General features: G+C 43.5%; 1 protein-coding gene across 1 annotated transcript; it reads left to right on the top strand.

The window, feature by feature from the left end:
- Nucleotides 1–1,876: 1,876 nt before the first annotated feature.
- LOC117457681 (L-amino-acid oxidase-like) lies at nucleotides 1,877–11,940 on the top strand. Its single transcript, XM_034097882.2, has 7 exons — nucleotides 1,877–1,907; nucleotides 2,274–2,488; nucleotides 2,589–2,701; nucleotides 3,475–3,676; nucleotides 5,259–5,327; nucleotides 5,416–5,552; nucleotides 10,475–11,940. Exons 1-7 carry the CDS (start codon nucleotides 1,877–1,879, stop codon nucleotides 11,238–11,240), a joined length of 1,533 nt encoding a protein of 510 aa, XP_033953773.1. The 3' UTR covers nucleotides 11,241–11,940.
- Nucleotides 11,941–17,319: the final 5,379 nt, after the last annotated feature.

Raw genomic sequence — 17,319 nt, 5'->3', positions numbered from 1 at the left:
TTGATAACTTTACATGACTAACATTACTTTTCTAAATATATGTTTTTTAGAGGCGTTACTTTGATTTCTTTCATGTTATTTTAAACACAACATTACTTTTTTTATATTTTTTCAACATACTGTGATTTTGTTTTTTTTTGTCTTTCTCTCCTTTCTCCATTATATTTTTTGAAAAACTACATAGTGATTTCTAGTAAAATACAACATGCAACTAATACATTATACAATATTACGACTTTTTGCGATATTTTCAACACAATATACTTGTACGTTTTTAAAAAAAAAATGTATAGGGCTTCAAGATATTCAGACAATCGTGTTGCCTCTGGCCAGGGTGACTCTGCCACTTCCTCACAGAGCCCCTCATCCACCACACATGAACGTGCTCACATGACCAAAAGAAGGCACGAGATAAGTTTGTGCACAGATCTTTCGGCTGTAGGCGTCTGAACCCCGCACTGCTGCTGCATTCGTTTCTTGACTGCGCTCCGGACGGGTGGCGGTAAGTTGTCACACAGGCTGATTAAACCCCATTCGAGGCGTCTCTTGCCATTTTTCTTTTTTGAAAGGTGACTTGGTAAGTGGAATTGCCTGTCTTTTTTAATTTAGTTTGAGTGTATTTCTATCTTCATCTAATTCCATAAGGAAGGGGGTGGAGAAAAGGGGGAGGCTGGGAGGGGGCGGGTAGACAGTCTCACGCATAACTTCAAAAGAGACACCTAGATTAACATCAAAGGCTTTCACCAGTGTGAAATCACACCTGCCTGTTATAACACCTCACATCAAAGGGCAAAACATCAAAGGCTAATTAGATTAGACAACAAAGGGCTCTGAGCGGCAGGGGCCAGACAACATAACTTCAAAGAGTCTACCTTAATCAACACATCAAATAATTAGACAACTACACAGGGGGGCTTTTCACACCTACCTGTTATAACACACATCAAAGGACTAGACTACAAAGGGGTGTGAGGTGGCATAGGCCAGACAATATAACTTCAAAGAGACTATCTTAATCAATACATCAAAGAACTAAACAACAAAGGCTTTGGGGGGCTTTGCACCTACCTGTTATAACACACATCAAAAGGATCTCGAACAATGGGAGGCGGGACTTAGCTCATTAACATGATTGTACCCAATAACATCAAAGGATCTCGCAATGGGAGGCGGGACTTAGCTCATTTGCATAATTTGGGGCGTGTCCACCTGTCACTTTTTCATGCATGCTACTGTGATTGAAACAGCATCATTACTACTACTAGTACATTTTCACTTTCAGGTCAGATATTAAGTGAAGATGGAGGAAATGAGGTATGCTAGGGACTAGTATACCCTCACTAATCTGATTTGTTCAGTGTGGTTGACTCTTGAGCCGGTGTGGGAACATTTTTCTGGAAGACCTGAGGAGCCACTCAGTCCCTCATTAGAATTGCGTTGTGTGGGATTTCACACATACCACGCGTCCGGGTTTTCCAGGCTTTTTATGGACGGAGAGACAAAGACTAGAAAGTTGAGTTTTAGCAGGGACTCAGTCATTTCTCCTCAGTCATGCATAGGCTTATGACAACCTACAAGACATTACCTTTGTCAAAGGTGAGTGGAACACAGAGATAGTCCTGTCTGAACTAGGAGAATTTCTCACCCATTTAAGATGATTTGCGTATGAGATGATCGGAGAAGAATCTAGAATTCTCTAAGAAAAAAACAGTTTCGAGTGAACACATTTATAGTACTACTATGAGATTTGTATCTAGTAATTGCTTTGACAGTACTTCCTGAACATTTATCCACTTAACTTGCAACATGTCGTCTTTGTTAGGCTTCCTCTAATAGTGTCAGTATCCGAAGGAAGGAGTGGAGTACCATTCTCAAGATGATCCCTCACATGGCACTGTGTAAATTATGTAAGTACTAATTAAACTGCTATTACATTACATTAATAGTGTATTGTATATATTTTACAATTATTATTTGCCATGGATTTAATCATTGAATCTGCATCTTGAAAGTGAGATATTTTGCCAAACAGGTGGATTATTGTGAAGGTGCAATAGGAATCAATGATTGGTCATACATCCTTAGTTCTGCGAGAGCTGTGCTGTGTGTTGTGTTTATGAGCTCAGGATTAAGGAAAGGCAACTGGAAGTTGGACACTTTGTTTATTTTTTCAGTGCAAGCTGTTAAATTATGAGTTTTACAGCATGGAAGTATTGTTCCATTTCTGAATTTGCCTCATGATTTTTGGAATTCACGGTTTATTGTTCCATCAGTTCCTCTGGTTCTCATCGGGCTTGTGGTGTTCGCTGTGAGTGGGATATTTGGAGACCCTATATATGAGTGCCTACAAGACACAGACTACAGTGAGCTGCTGGACATTGTGGATAAAGGCCTGCCTCCCACTAAGACACCTCGTCACATAGCAATCGTCGGCGGGGGCATCGCTGGACTGACTGCTGCAAAGATCTTAGAAGATGCCGGACATATGGTAAAACAAAGACATTTTTCCGAGGGGATAGCCTGGTGATGATACCTGGAATATGGGTTGAGAAGATGTGTATTCAATAGTTGTTTATGTGGACCAAAAGGTGACCATAATAGAAGCCAGTAACCGTATTGGAGGACGTGTGGAGACCTTCAGGAATAATAGAGAGGGCTGGTATGCAGAAATTGGCGCCATGAGGATCCCCAGCTTTCATAAGTGAGTACAGTGATGACCGGGGCGTGTCTTACAACTATCTGGCACGCCATAACTTGATAGTGACATATAAATGTTGAAGGCACTTTGTTTCATCAGCAAAAGACTTAACACTAACACTAACCCTAACCCACTATCCGCAACAATATAGATAACATATGTAATTCATATTTGCAATTACTCTCCGCTAAAGAAAAATATCAAGCAAGTGTCAACTATGATAAAGTTATACTTTACTTAAAAAAATATGTTATATTAAATGTTTGTATAATTTTTCTTTGAGTAACTTTTTTTATGGTTCAATTTAAGCCCACCACACAAAGGTTAAGTTCTCAAGAAGAACCTAATTTAGTACCTTACTCAAGTACACTTGAGTATACGTGTAATACTCATCATTTATACTTTGTCCTCGCTCAATCTCAAACTTCAAAATGAAATTATTTTGAATTCACTAGATTTACTTAACATCTGTCAATATCTAATGTATGGTTATTTATAATTTCCTGATAGCTAATAAGTTGTTGATGAATGGATTCTGGTCTGGAATACGATGAATGGATAGACTTTATCATGACGTTTCTGTGCAACCTCTGAAAACCTTCTGTGAAATCCACGTTCCCCACTGTTTACACGCATCCAATTAGAAGCTTTTAAAATGGCGGACAAATAACTATATGTTCTATGTACTTCATCTACAACTGATCTTGCCACAAAATAATAATGTTAAAATTGTCTTACAAGTACAACATATTTAATATGAAGTATCTATTCCACAGAATCCTGCTTTCCTTTGTCTCCAAATTACAAATTTCACTTAACCCCTTCATCCAAGACGACATCAACACCTACTATTTGATCAATGGAGTGCTGCAGAAGACCACTGCTGTGGAAAACAACCCTGGTGTGCTCAACTATAGCTTGAATGAAAGTGAGAGGGGGAAGTCCGCTGCTCAACTCTTCAGTGAGACACTCTGGAAGGTTTGTACACATCCCAATCATAGACTGTATATATAAACAATCCCAACCAAGCGGCAAACTCTGGGGAACAGCCGGGAAGCCAATACAGAAGTGCCACACACTGCAGTTCATACATGGGCCGCTAGGGACTGGCTGCAGAAAGGAGCAATTTCCATAGACCCCCCATGTTAAAATGCCCAACTTTACAGCAGAAAAAAACATGTTTCTACCCATGGATGCAATACATATTATTATCGATATAGTTAGATTCCACCTTCATGATTATGAATCTGTGAGTGAATTGTTTTCTAACACGACCCTTTTATTTATATTAGGTCTTAAAGTTTTTTCATAAATTAGGGCGTGGTCACGTTGATGGACACGTACATGCCTCACTGTCAGCTAACAGCAACTTGTCCACTCTGCTAGGCTACAACCATAGAGGCTACAACGTTAGTTAGTCATAGTACTGTACTTGACCCTTTAGCTTTAGCCGTGTGCGTGGTGATTGTGCCTTTTAGGGAATATTGTTACAAATACCAGACAATTAAAATGTTGTGCTGTGCGCTTGAATGTACTAACAGAACTTCCAAGAAGTCTAAAATTATAATATTATACATGTTAACCCCGTTCGCAGGTGTTTGTGTGCTTGGTAGCTTAGCTTGTTACTTATTAGCCAGCTAAGGACGTAACCCTTTAAGCCCATTGTAAATAATAATTGTAATGTTTTGCAGACATTAAGTAGCCTACTGTTAATATATTCACAAAAAATGCAGAGGTTTTTCATTTCACTCCTCTTTTAGCTGACATTTAATAAATGCAGGTACGTTTTTAGCAGCTATTCATACTAAATCAGTTGCCCCCCCCCTGGTGCCAAGACCAACAGATCCATATTTAGGCTTAGCAGCCCTGTCCCTATCCCAGCCCGGTCCCCCCATAAGGCTTTGAAGTCTTGCCATGCTGTCCATTGAAAGCCAGTTGGCTAGAAAGCTGGACTTCAAGGACTTGATCAGTGACTTTGCCTGTAAGAAGGCTAGGCTCTTGGTGAGTAAGGCTGAGCAAGAACTCGTAATAACTATTTTATAAATGATAATATTGGTGTTAATGTTCACTTTATTTTAATTTAAGAGGTCATGTATATTTAAGTTATATTTATTTTGATTTATGAATGTGCCATTCAAAAATGTCATTAAAAAGGCATGTCCACCATAAAAGATGACTATTGAGCTCTATTGTCAGGAATGTTAGTGTTATATCAAATAATGAATTCTACTGCAGCAGAATGTTGCACGTCTGCACAGTGTTATATTTTCACCGCTGAGTGTCAGTAAATATTGTGCGGTTAGTATTGGACTACAGGATAGATGCAAGCCTGTACAGGTAGAGTTATTTAAAGCATAAACGGGTTGGTTGGGTTCTGGAGGTGTGGTTACAGCATTGTGCTTGGTTGGCGTGGCCTGGGCCTGGTGGTGGGGCCCAATGTGATATCTTTTCATGGGGCCCAAAATCCCTGGCGGCCCCCCTGCTACCTTTGGACACATTTGTTTTTTTAATTGCACGACGACATTAATGTGTTTTTTTCACTATTTAAATCCGTGCATAGGTTGAGCATGACCTCAATGCCATTGGCTGCAGTGCCATGTTGGATAAATATGATTCCTACACAACAAAGGTAAAGATGATTCATTTTTACATTGTCACATATGCCACAGTTTGAATCTGAATGAAAAATCACATGAGACATTTTCCATTACTGACAGGAATATCTGGTGAAGGAGGGCAACCTGAGTCCTGGAGCCTTGAGGATGATCGGGGACATCCTGAATGAAAGCAGCCTCTTCTACACATCACTCATAGAGATGCTCTACATACAGTCCGACATCACTGACAACACTGAGTGAGAACTAATAATGTTACAGTTTTCAGACTTAGCATTGGCTCACCGGTGGTTGTTAGACGTCGTAGAGCATCTCAGCAGGAGCCGGAATAGCTTTTTTCAGGGTCCCTCAAGGATGCCATTTATATACTATCCCCTTTTAGGTATGAACTTGTAGTGTCATGGCCTGGCTCTTGGCCATAACAAAAAGCGTGGGAAGGACAAGAATATGTATAGGAAAAGGTGTTTATTTGGCAAAACTCAATGTGGCCAAAACAAAAACAAAAGGGCAAGGCAAAAAAGAATAAGCGACGCTGCTCTCCGAGGTCCGGTCCTCTGGGGGGAGAGCGATCGAGGCTCTGGCTCAGGCCTCTTAATCCTCCGGTGCCAGCCGTCAGGTGTCCTCAATCAGTGAATCAGGTGTCCTCAATCAGTGAATCAGGTTTCCTCAATCAGTGTGGGCACAAGCAGAGGAGGAACATAAAAGGGCCATACACACCACAGGAGACCTCAAAGCAGGGGTCGTCACAGTAGCTATACAATAAATTATCTTCTCAATATGCACCTCCCATCTGCTTTTTACTGCTTTGCTTTATAGTGAGTTTAAGCTGATTGGAAATAAATGAACCAAACTAAACAGTAATAGCAAAAGTTAACAATACAATGTGCTGGAATACAGAGGTGGGAGAAGTACTCAGATATTGAACTTGAGTAAAAGTAGAAGTACCAGAGTGTAGGAATACTCTGATACAAGTAAAAGTCCTGCTTTTCAAAATGTTGCTCGAGTAAAAGTACAAAAGTATCAGCATCAAAATATACTTAACGCTTGTGTTGTGTTCAAAAGCTGTTACCGTTCATGGTGTTCGCGGGTCAATTTTGACCCAGGATTTATTTCAGTCCAAAACGCAAAAAAAGAATGACTATCATCCAATATTATTTTAACTACATCATAACTAACTTATTATGCATTGTTTGTTTGTAGCCTTTATTTAACCAGGTGAAGCCCCTTGAGATCAAAAAATCTCTTTTTCAAGGGTGACCTGCAGCACATTGGTTACACAGTAACATAAAAACAACAGAACAACAATAAGGACGACATACAACATAAATTACAGGGTACAGTTTACAAACTCTATTTACAGTGACAGGTACCATGAGTATCAAACAGCATGTCACCCAGCCGAGTTGTAAAATGATGCAGGGGAACCAAAGTGCTCAGTTTTAAACATTTTTGTGTTAGGATTTGTCTGTGTTGGTATTTTTCTTGTCCTTTTCTATCTTTGGGTTTCCTATTTTATTTTGTAAAGTGTTCACCCCCGTTTCCTGCCTGTTTGCTTTCTGTCGGTTTCCCTCTCTGATTACCCAATTGTGTTCACCTGGTACCTATGTGTTTTCTCCTCCCTCCTCACCTGTCTCGTGTTTATGTGATTAGTCCTGGGTGTATTTAAGTTCTGGGTTTTCTGTCTCTCTTTGTCGGGTTGTCTTGTGTATTGGCTTGTCCTCGGTGAGTGTTCTGTTCTGTATTTGTCAGCATAGCCTTGAAATAAAGGAATTATTTGTACGTTAATCTGCATTTGGGTCCTACCTGCTTCACACACCGTAACATTACAACCCGACCTTAAATATGGGCCCAGCAGATCCTTTTGAGCAGGAATTATTGGATTTTACGTTTTCTTTGGCTACCTGCTCTTATCAATGGATAGGAGCGGTCAGGGTTCAGCAGCGAGATGCTGCTCTGGCAGAAGCAGTCCACCTTACACTGAGGAATCAAAGTTTGGTGAAATTCTTACCTGCCAGGCTTTTGGATTACCTCACAATTTGTTTTCCCGATCCTGACAGACCCAGGTCTCCCAACTCCTGTTTTGACACCACACGCATTGATGTAGTCCGTCTGGCGTCAGCCCCTGCTTCTCACCCAGTGTTTGCTACTGTCCAGGAGCCATTCGCTGGTACTCGTCTGGCCTTTGGAGGTCCACGGAGCCTCCAAACGGCTCCTAAAGGAAGGGGTCGCAAGGCCAGGTTGGCAGCACGAGCCCAAAGAGCCAGGGTTCCAGAACCAGTTCAGCCCCCAGCAGCCATGGTTACGGACCCAGTTCTGGCCCCAGCAGCCATGGTTCCGTGCCCCAGTACCATCCCACATAGCCATGGTACCGTGCTCCAGTACCACCCCACACAGCCATGGATCCGTGTTCCGGTTCCCTGCCCAGCAGCCATGGTTCCGGCTCCAGTGCCGGTCCCAGCAGCCACGGTCCCTGCTCCGGAACCGGACTTTACAGCCATGTTTCCGGCTCCAGAACCGGACCTTTCAACCAGGATTCTGGCTTCAATTCCGGCCCCAGTCCCGGTCCCAGCAGCCTTGGTGCCAGACCCAGATGTGGCCCCAGCTGCCACAGTCCCATCTCCAGTTCCCCCTCGAGTTCCCTCGGTCCCTCCTCGGGTCCCTCCTCGGGTCCCTCCTTTAGTCCCCTCTCTAGTTCGCCTCTCGAGTCCCCTCTCAAGTTCCCTTCTCTAGTCCCTCCTCTAGTCCCCTCTGGAGTCCCCTCTCCAGTTCCCTCCTCTAGTCCCTCCTCTAGTCCCTCCTCTAGTCCCTCCTCGAGTCCCCTCTCTCTAGTTCGCCTCTCGAGTCCCCTCTCAAGTTCCCTTCTCTAGTCCCTCCTCTAGTCCCTCCTCTAGTCTCTCCTCTAGTCCCCTCTCTAGTTCCCCTCTCGAGTCTCCTCTCGAGTTTCGTTCTCTAGTTCCTCCTCTGGTCCCTTCTCTAGTCCCCTCTGTAGTCCCTTCTCTAGTCCTTTCCCTAGTCCCTCCTCAGGTCACTTTCCTAGTCCCTTCTCTAGTCCCATCTAAAGTCCCTACTGAAGTGCTGTTGGAGGTCCCGCAGACTACTCTTCTGCCGGGGGTCCTGCCAACCCCAGGTCCTGTGCCGTTGGAGGTCCCGCAGACTACTCTTCTGCCGGGGGTCCTGCCAACCCCATGTCCTGTGCCGTTGGAGGTCCCGCAGACTACTCTTCTGCCGGGGGTCCTGCCAACCCCATGTCCTGTGCCGTTGGAGGTCCCGCAGACTGCTCTTCTGCCGGGGGTCCTGCCAACTCCATGTCCTGTCCCGTTGGGGGTCCCGCCGACTGCTCTCCTGCCGGGGGTCCTGCCAACCCTGTGTCCTGTCCCGTTGGAGGTCCCGCCGCCTACTCTCCTGCCGGGGGGCCTGCCACTTCCTTGTCCTGTCTCGTTGGTGGTCCCGCCGACTGCTCTCCTGCCGGGGGTCCTGCTAACTCTTAGTCCTGTGCCGTTGGAGGCCCCGCCGACTACTCTCCTGCCGGGGGTCCTGCCAACCCTTTGTCCTGTCCCTTTGGGGGTCCCGCCGTCTACTCTCCTGCCGGGGGTCCTGCCAGCTCCTTGTCCTGTCTCGTTGGAGGTCCCGCCGACTACTCTCCTGCCGGGGGTCCTGCCAACCCTTTGTCCTGTGCCGTTGGAGGCCCCGCCAACTGCTCTCCTGCCGTGGGTCCTGCCGGCCCTTTGTCCTGTCCCGTTGGGGGTCCCGCCGTCTGCTCTCCTGCCGGGGGTCCTGCCAACCCTTTGTCCTGTCCCGTTGGGGGTCCCGCCGTCTGCTCTCCTGCCGGGGGTCCTGCCAACCCTTTGTCCTGTGCTGTTGGAGGCCCCGCCGACTGCTCTCCTGCCGGGGGTCCTGCCAATCCCGTGTCCTGGTCCTCTTCCGTGGGGGATCCTGCCGAGGCCTGTCCCACCAGCTCCGACACCGGGTCATGCCCGGCCTCCGGCGCTGTCCCGTCAGCGCCTTCCTGCCCGGCCTGCGGAGCTGTCTGGTCTTCGCCCTCGAGCCCGGCCCCCTGACTCTTCCTGCCGCTGCCTTCGCCCCTCCATGGTCCCCACCTTGGACTCTGTCTTGCCCCCGGGCCGTCCGCCCGAGTCCCCCTTTTTGGACTCCGCCTTACCCCCGGGCCGTCCGCCCGAGACCCCTTCCTGGCCCTCTGCCTTTCCCCCGGGCCGTCCGCCCGAATCCCCCTTTTTGGACTCTGCCTTACCCCCGGGCCGTCCGCCCGAGACCCCTTCCTGGTCCTCTGCCTTGCCCCTGGGCGGTCAGTTCAGTCCCGTCCTCCTGACCCCCTCCTCCCACCCTGGTGGCTTAGTGATGCGGCCAAATTTGACCCCGGGTCACCGACAACAATGCTGCTGGGTCTTCCCAGACCCGAACACCAAAATATACATTCTTTTTTAGAGACCTTCAGACTTGGCTAAAATTGTCAACATCAGTTTTGTAGTGTTTATATAGCTGTTGTGGAGGATTTCATGAAGCCTTGTTTCGATAAAAAAAACGTAGGTATTATATCATTTTAATTTGAAACGGGTCACGGGAGACCCGATCACAACATAAGGGAGGACCAAAAGTAAAAGTACTAAGTAGATTCATCATATTGGTCCATTTCAGAATAATATATATTAAAGGTTTGGATTATAATTATTGATCATTAAAGTGTTCTCAAAGCTGGTAAAGGGGCAGCTAGTTTGAATGACTGTATACTGCAGGGTAGCTTGTGAATGTACTCCAGGTGGAACTAAAGTCTGATTTAAGTGGTGAATATCTCTCAAATCATTGATCAAAATCTGCAAAGTAACTAAAGGTGTTTTTTTTACATTTACTGCAGTAAAAGTACTCGATTTACCTCTGAGTTGTATAGGAGCAGAAGTACAAAGTTGCATGAAATGGAAATACTTAAGTAACTCAAAATGTTACTTAAGTACAGTACTTGAGTAAATCTACTTAGTTACTTCTCTCCTCTGCTGGAGTAAACTATAATTTCCCCCAGACCTGAGGACACCTGTAGAATCAGGTGATAACTTTCTGTGAGTTGTCATTATGAGGGCATTTCATGAATTAAAATGTGTTATTGCAGCTTTAACGATGAACTGTGATTAAACATATTTATATTTCCCAGGTACTATGAAGTGACAAATGGTTTTGAACACCTGCCACAGGCTTTCCAACGGGTGTTAAATGCCACGGTCCTGCTGAACTCCAAGGTCAAGCTGATCAATCAAACAGGCAGCAGTAATGTGACAGTAACGTACCAGGACCGGGGCAACACAGGTTCCCTGATCAGCATGACAGCGGACTATGTCCTGGTTACCACCACAGCCAAGGCTGCCATCTTCATTGACTTCCAGCCGCCTCTCTCCAGGGACAAGATGGAGGCCCTGCGCTCGATTCATTACATCAGCTCCACCAAGGTGGTCCTCAGCTTCAGGGAGCGCTTCTGGGAGAAAGAGGGTATCAGAGGAGGGAAGAGTGTCACGGACCGGCCTTCTCGCTTCATCTACTACCCCAGCCACAGCTTCCCCGGCACCGCCGCAGGGGCCCTCCTGGCGTCCTACACCTTCTCCGACGACTCCACCCTCTTCCAAGGGATGAGCGAGGAGGATCTCATGGCTGTGGTCTTGGAAGACCTGGTGAAGATCCACGGAGAGGACATCAGGCCTCTGTGGACAGGGGGACTGGTGAAGAAGTGGGGCTTGGATCCTTACAGTTTGGGAGCCTTCGCCTTGTTCAGACCCTACCAGAGACACTACGCCAGAGAACTGTTCCAGAGTGAGGGCCGCGTGCACTTTGCAGGAGAACACACAGCCGCGCCGCATGCCTGGATAGAGACTGCCATGAAGTCTGCACTCAGGGCAGCTAAAAATATGAATGGCCTAACAGTTTAGTTTTATGTGTAGCATATATTTAGCTTACATTTCTTCCTTAATGATCAATCTTATAGGATGTGCCTGTTGTGTTGATTAAGCAGTATAACTTGTAAACACTGATGTATAAGTGTGTATCCACCTGATATGATGTCAGGTACATTTGAGGTACATCTTTTGATCAGCAGTATAAGGTCTTTCTATTGGCAAGTCCAACATTTGCATGAATACGGTTACATTGTTATCCTGTACAAGGCTTTAGACTGCAACGGATCGTGGTGGAACTACATTTTTAGTGGTGAATGTTCGGGATTTGAAACAAAACTACTTAGTTAGATTGAAGCAGGTTTCGAAATATAGCATGGTTTTGGTTAAAATATGTTCTTTGGGTCCCTAAGTTATGTATATGTTAAGTTTATTATATTATCTAATAATAATAACAATGGCCATCTGAGTTTGGTGGGGCTTTACTAATGCATGGTCTGTGTTTTAGAGAATATTTAATCATTTTATTACTGAATTAGAGCTGAAAGTGAACTCTGTTTTCAGTCAACTTTTAAATTGTCTAACTCAAATATGAAAGTAAAAAAAGTCAGTGAAATTTTAAATTTTCCCCCGAAACAACGTTTTAAATGCACAAAAATCAAAGAGCAGATGTTTGGCATGTTGTTTGAACGGTGACTCAAGGATTCATTTGTTTATTTATTTTCTAATTAGTTGAAATAGCTACATTTGCATTTGTTCTGGAAAACCTTAACAATAATAAATGCTGTTCCTGTAACAATTTTGTTTGAAATGTTTTATTTCATTTAAGCTACTTTGTATACTGTATTTCAGTTATTCATAATTTTACTTTAGGCTGAAGAAATTAAAACATTTTTTTGAATAAAGTACTTTACATGTAAATAAAATGTGTAAATAATGTTAGGGCTGTCAACTTAACGTGTTAACGCGTTAACGCAAAAAAAAGTAACGCCACTAATTATTTTAACGCGATTAACGCATATGTATTTTTTTTCCTCGTCCGCCCCGTAGTTTCAGAGCGCATCGAGTTTAAAATACCATCTACAAGCTGATGCTGCAACCCAGTCTCATGGCATTTCGTGTTCACCAACACGATTTTTAATCTATTGATTCGTGTTCACCAACACGATTTTCCCCTTTTTTTCGTGTTGCACAGCACGATTTTAAAAGCAATGTATTTCTACTGGTAATGTGTTTCGTGCCTGCAGGCTGCAGCACGTCTTTTTCTCCGGTCGGGTCGTGGAAGACCGGAAGCTGTGGGGTTCATAAAAACATGTTCTTACTCAATATCAAGCCACAGTTATTGCTTTTATTTTAAATCGTATAATTTCTGACTTTTGTTGCTGTCTGTGAGGAGAATAAATGGGGCTCAGAGCCTCAGAATACTGAAATCTGTATTTTTTTAAATCTTTTTTTCCTTCTAATTTGTGATTCTTTTCAAAATAACACACTGTTATTTACTCACCAATAACACACAATTATCCTTGCTTTTATTTATTGGTTTAATTCCATAATCTCGGGCTTTTTTGGCGTCCGTCAGGAACTGAATTTCAAAATAAAAATAACCGGAAACAGACGTAGGCCTATAAGGGACATTTCGAGCATCATTGCGATTGTCAACATTTCTGAGTTTAGGATCGCCGAAGACACTACACTACCCATAATCCCCAGTTATCGTTTAGGACTACAGTCCCCATAAGGTTACGCAGAGTGTCAAACAGCTGTGTGAAACGGAACGAAACCACGCCAGACTATCCAAAACTGGAATCGAACGCCCCCCCAGAACTACACATGCTGGCTATTGTGTTTCGCAAAATGTTCTATGGGACGTCTCTACTGAACGTTTTTCCCACAATTAGAAGTTGCCAGTATTAAACACATTGGTGTTATCAAATGTAAAACATATAATTAATAAATGGGTGAAAATCGCTTGTCCATAATGCGCAGCATTAATATATACCCACATGACAGCTCATTGTTACTTTGTAATTCTACTCCACTACAATTCAGAGGTTAACCTGGTATTTTTACTCCACTGCATTTATTTGAGTTACTTTGCAGATTCTGATTAATGATGTGAAATATAAACAACCCTTAAATCAGACTTTAGTTACAGTAAAATTCAGGTAAGGTGATTGTCAAGTGCCAACAATCAGGAGAGATATTTGATAGTTGGTGCTTGAGAAGACTAAACATGTATCTGCAATTGACATGAATGGAAACGAGTAATAAAGTATATTCATTACTCGTTATTCTCTACTAATAGTTAATTAAAGACTGTATATTATGGCTATTTTGCACATCCCTTTCAAGATTGTCAAAGGTGTATTGACTTATCATATACACAACTACAGTGTAGTTGTAGAGAAAAAGACGTGCTGCAGCCTGCAGGCACGAAACACATTACCAGTAGAAATACATTGCTTTTAAAATCGTGCTGTGCAACACGAAAAAAAGGGGGAAATCGTGTTGGTGAACACGAATCAATAGATTAAAAATCGTGTTGGTGAACACGAAATGCCATGAGACTGGGTTGGATGCCGCTCCTGCCGCCCGCTTGTGGCAGACCACACTTCCACGCTCACTGGCAGGCACCGACTGGCTATTGGGAGGACCGGGAGGGTGTGTGTATGTGTGGCCCGAGCGAGCGAGAGAGAGACCTTACGTGCATTGTTGTTGTTAGCATCTGGTGCTAGCTAGCTGCGCTAACGGATATAAGGAGCTGTTTAAATGAAAACAGAGGAGCGCTCTATCCACACAACTGCGCCGAGCACTTGACTTTATGCAGGTAGCCAGACAGTGGGACATTGTACGAAAAGTCAGCACACTCAGCATGGATAGTGCGCAACATGATTGCAGCATCCAGGCAGCTCCCGTTCGAGCATATGCCTTGAGTTGCACATAGCTCCAACCAGGCCCCAACGATCCATCACACACACACACACACACACACGCACACGCACGCACACGCACACGCACACGCACACACACACACCATTTGTATTGTATTATTGTATGAGAGAGGTTCCACGTTGAATTGAGGCGAATATTTGTAATGTTCAGAGGTTGTTGTGTTCAATATTCATGAGAATATTTGTCATTGTTCAAATGATAATAAACATTAGCATAAAGCATATTTGTCCACTCATATGTTGATAAGAGTATTAAAAACTTGAAAAATATTCCTCTAAGGCAGTGTTTCTCAAACTTTTTCATACCAAGGACCACTTAACCAATAAAAAAACACTCGCGGACCACCTACCTCCACAAATATCCCAAAACACATCGTTTTTCTAGAACAGATTATAAATCGCCTGGAAATGGTACAACCAAGCAGAGATGGAGTACTCGAGTCCTGGACTCGGACCCGAGTCGGACTTGAGTGCCGATTTTCGGGACTCGTGACTCGACTCGGACTCGCGCACTGATTGACGCGACTCGGACTTGGACTCGTGAATTCTCGCACAGGATGACTTGGACTCGGACTCGGACTCGTGAATTCCCCCCCCCCAGGATGACTCGGACTCGACTCGTACATTGACGCTCCGACTTGGACTCGGACTCGAGCACATTTTCTCGGGAGTCTGATGTCCTCTATCCTGTATGGCGAGTTCACGTACTGGGCCCCGCTATTCCAGTCTAGAGATGTCTACAGACACACCCCGCATCATGCTTTCACACATTCTGCTTCCACATTGGAAAAGAGCAGCGCAAAATGCTCGTTATGTGGAAACAATATAGAAGAGAAGGCTCCGTAACACATTACTCTAAGGATCGAGTTCAGACATATAGGCTGTCTTGAACACTATCATCAGAGTAACGTGATCTAATCAATAAATAAAGATTCAGCCGATAACGAAAGCACATACTTAACATGCAGAATGATTTCATTTTGCATGCTAAGTAGCCATGTGCTTTCTGGGGATACATCTTTATGGTAAACTGATTTAACCCGTAAAAGTTCCTTCAAAATAAGAGTCCCCATCTTATTACTATCAAAATAAAAGTGCAAAACGAAAACTTTACCATAGGAAAATATTGGCATACAAATATAATCACTTCTCTAAAAGGTAACTCATTTTAAATATAGTTTATTTATATATAATAATAATATTAATATTAGAAATAAGCTTTATATTTGTATAACACCTATTACAAGAATTGTAGCCAAACTCGCTTCACAGCAGTTCAATAGACAGGATAACAGCAATGTAGAGGAGCAGCTACATTTCAAAACATATATCCACGAAGATTAATACATGAAGACTTGTGACTCGGACTTGACTTGGACTCTTCTTAAGTGACTCGGAATTGGACTCGGACTCGAACACAGGTAATGATGACTCGGACTCGGACTCGACTTGGACACTCCTTGGGTGACTTGGACTTGGACTCGGACTCGACTACGACTCTCCCTTGGTGACTCGGACTTGGACTCGGACTCGAAGAGTGGTGACTCGAGGGTGACTTGGACTCGTGAATTGGTGACTTGACTACAACACTGCAACCAAGTGACAACATGTGTGACGAAGGTGTTGCTCTGGGCTATATCATGCAATCGAAAGTTAAACTTAAGCTCGTTCCATTGCGGAGATATTCCCGCGAGAGTGCGGAAAACTTAAATGTATTTATTTATTTAAAATGTGAAATGTTACCAATATACTCACGGTCCACTAGGGGGCGATCACGGACCACCAGTGGTCCGTAGACCACACTTTGAGAAGCACTGCTCTAAGGTACATTTAGAACAGATACAAAATGTGCGATTAATTTGCGATTAATCGCGACTAACTATGGACAATCATGCGATTAATCGCGATTAAATATTTTAATCGACTGACAGCCCTAATATATATATAAACTCCCCAAACAGCCCTAGTAAATATACAAGATAAAGCGGATGACTTCTGAGATATCTTATAGGTATAACCAGAGCCATATAATAGAAGAGTTACGACAACGTAAGTCCAAAAACGGTTATCGCCACGTGGTTCATGTAGACGAGGATCGTTCCCCGGAAGTTCATGGCGGGCAATGTGAATGCATTGATAACAGGAGATAGAACTAAGATTGTTGGTGATTATTAGTGAATAAAGGTTTTGATTTGCAATATTTATACAACAAATCGATATGTGTATGTATTTACATCAATATGTTTTAAAAATAGAATTTGCTAATATTAAGTGATAATATTAGGATTAGTGTTAACAACTGGTTTACATGTTAGGCTAACAGTGCCTTGGTTAAAGAGCCTGTTGCTGTTTATTTATAGCTTTGAATTCTTTAAAACCAATATTATCTTCTTAAACTTGTATGGTAGTCAGGAGCATCACTTTCTAATGTTTGATATATTTAGAGGGAGGAGATCTAAAGTAATGCTTTAAAATTAAAACCATTTTCTTAAATTCATGGTAGTTTCAGTAATCCCATGGTAATTGAGGACACAAGTTATCTAAATGACTAATGTCATCTTTATGGCTTTCAGAAAGGACAGGTGACTATCTGATGATGATGATGATGATGACGATGACGATGACGATGATGATGTTAAATGTGTTGTTTTAGGAACATCCATTGCAAATACATGGAATTCAATAAACATTGAATAGCAGCATATCATGCAGTTTGTCTGTGCCTATTCCTCCGTGTTGTCCTGGTTTGCTGTGCTGCCTCCTAGTCGCCACCATGGTTTGCTGTGCTGCCTGGGGATGCTCAAATCGCTTCGAGAAAGGAGTACGAATGTACGGCTTCCCCACTGACACAGAGCGGAGGAAAAAATGGCTGGCTCAAGTCAGCAGGAGCAATTTCACGACCAACAGCAAAAACATATGTGAGGTAATTATATACAAACACTGCATTTGCACTTTTTCACAAAACGAAAACCACACCATTGGGAAAGCTTAATATTTTGTTTAATACAAAAAAACAGGGAAAGGCTTGAAAAACACTGAGAGTTGAGACTCAGGGTGCAGGGTGAGGGTCTCAGTGCAGGTATTCAGGCTCCATTGAATCCCCCTCTGGTTCTTGTGCTGAAAGAGGGATAAACAGACCGGAGAAAGGGTTATACACACCTATA

This window comes from Pseudochaenichthys georgianus, chromosome 13 (assembly GCF_902827115.2).
Source record: "Pseudochaenichthys georgianus chromosome 13, fPseGeo1.2, whole genome shotgun sequence".
Classification (NCBI taxonomy): domain Eukaryota; kingdom Metazoa; phylum Chordata; class Actinopteri; order Perciformes; family Channichthyidae; genus Pseudochaenichthys; species Pseudochaenichthys georgianus.
This window is presented reverse-complemented; position numbering and strand designations above follow the sequence as displayed.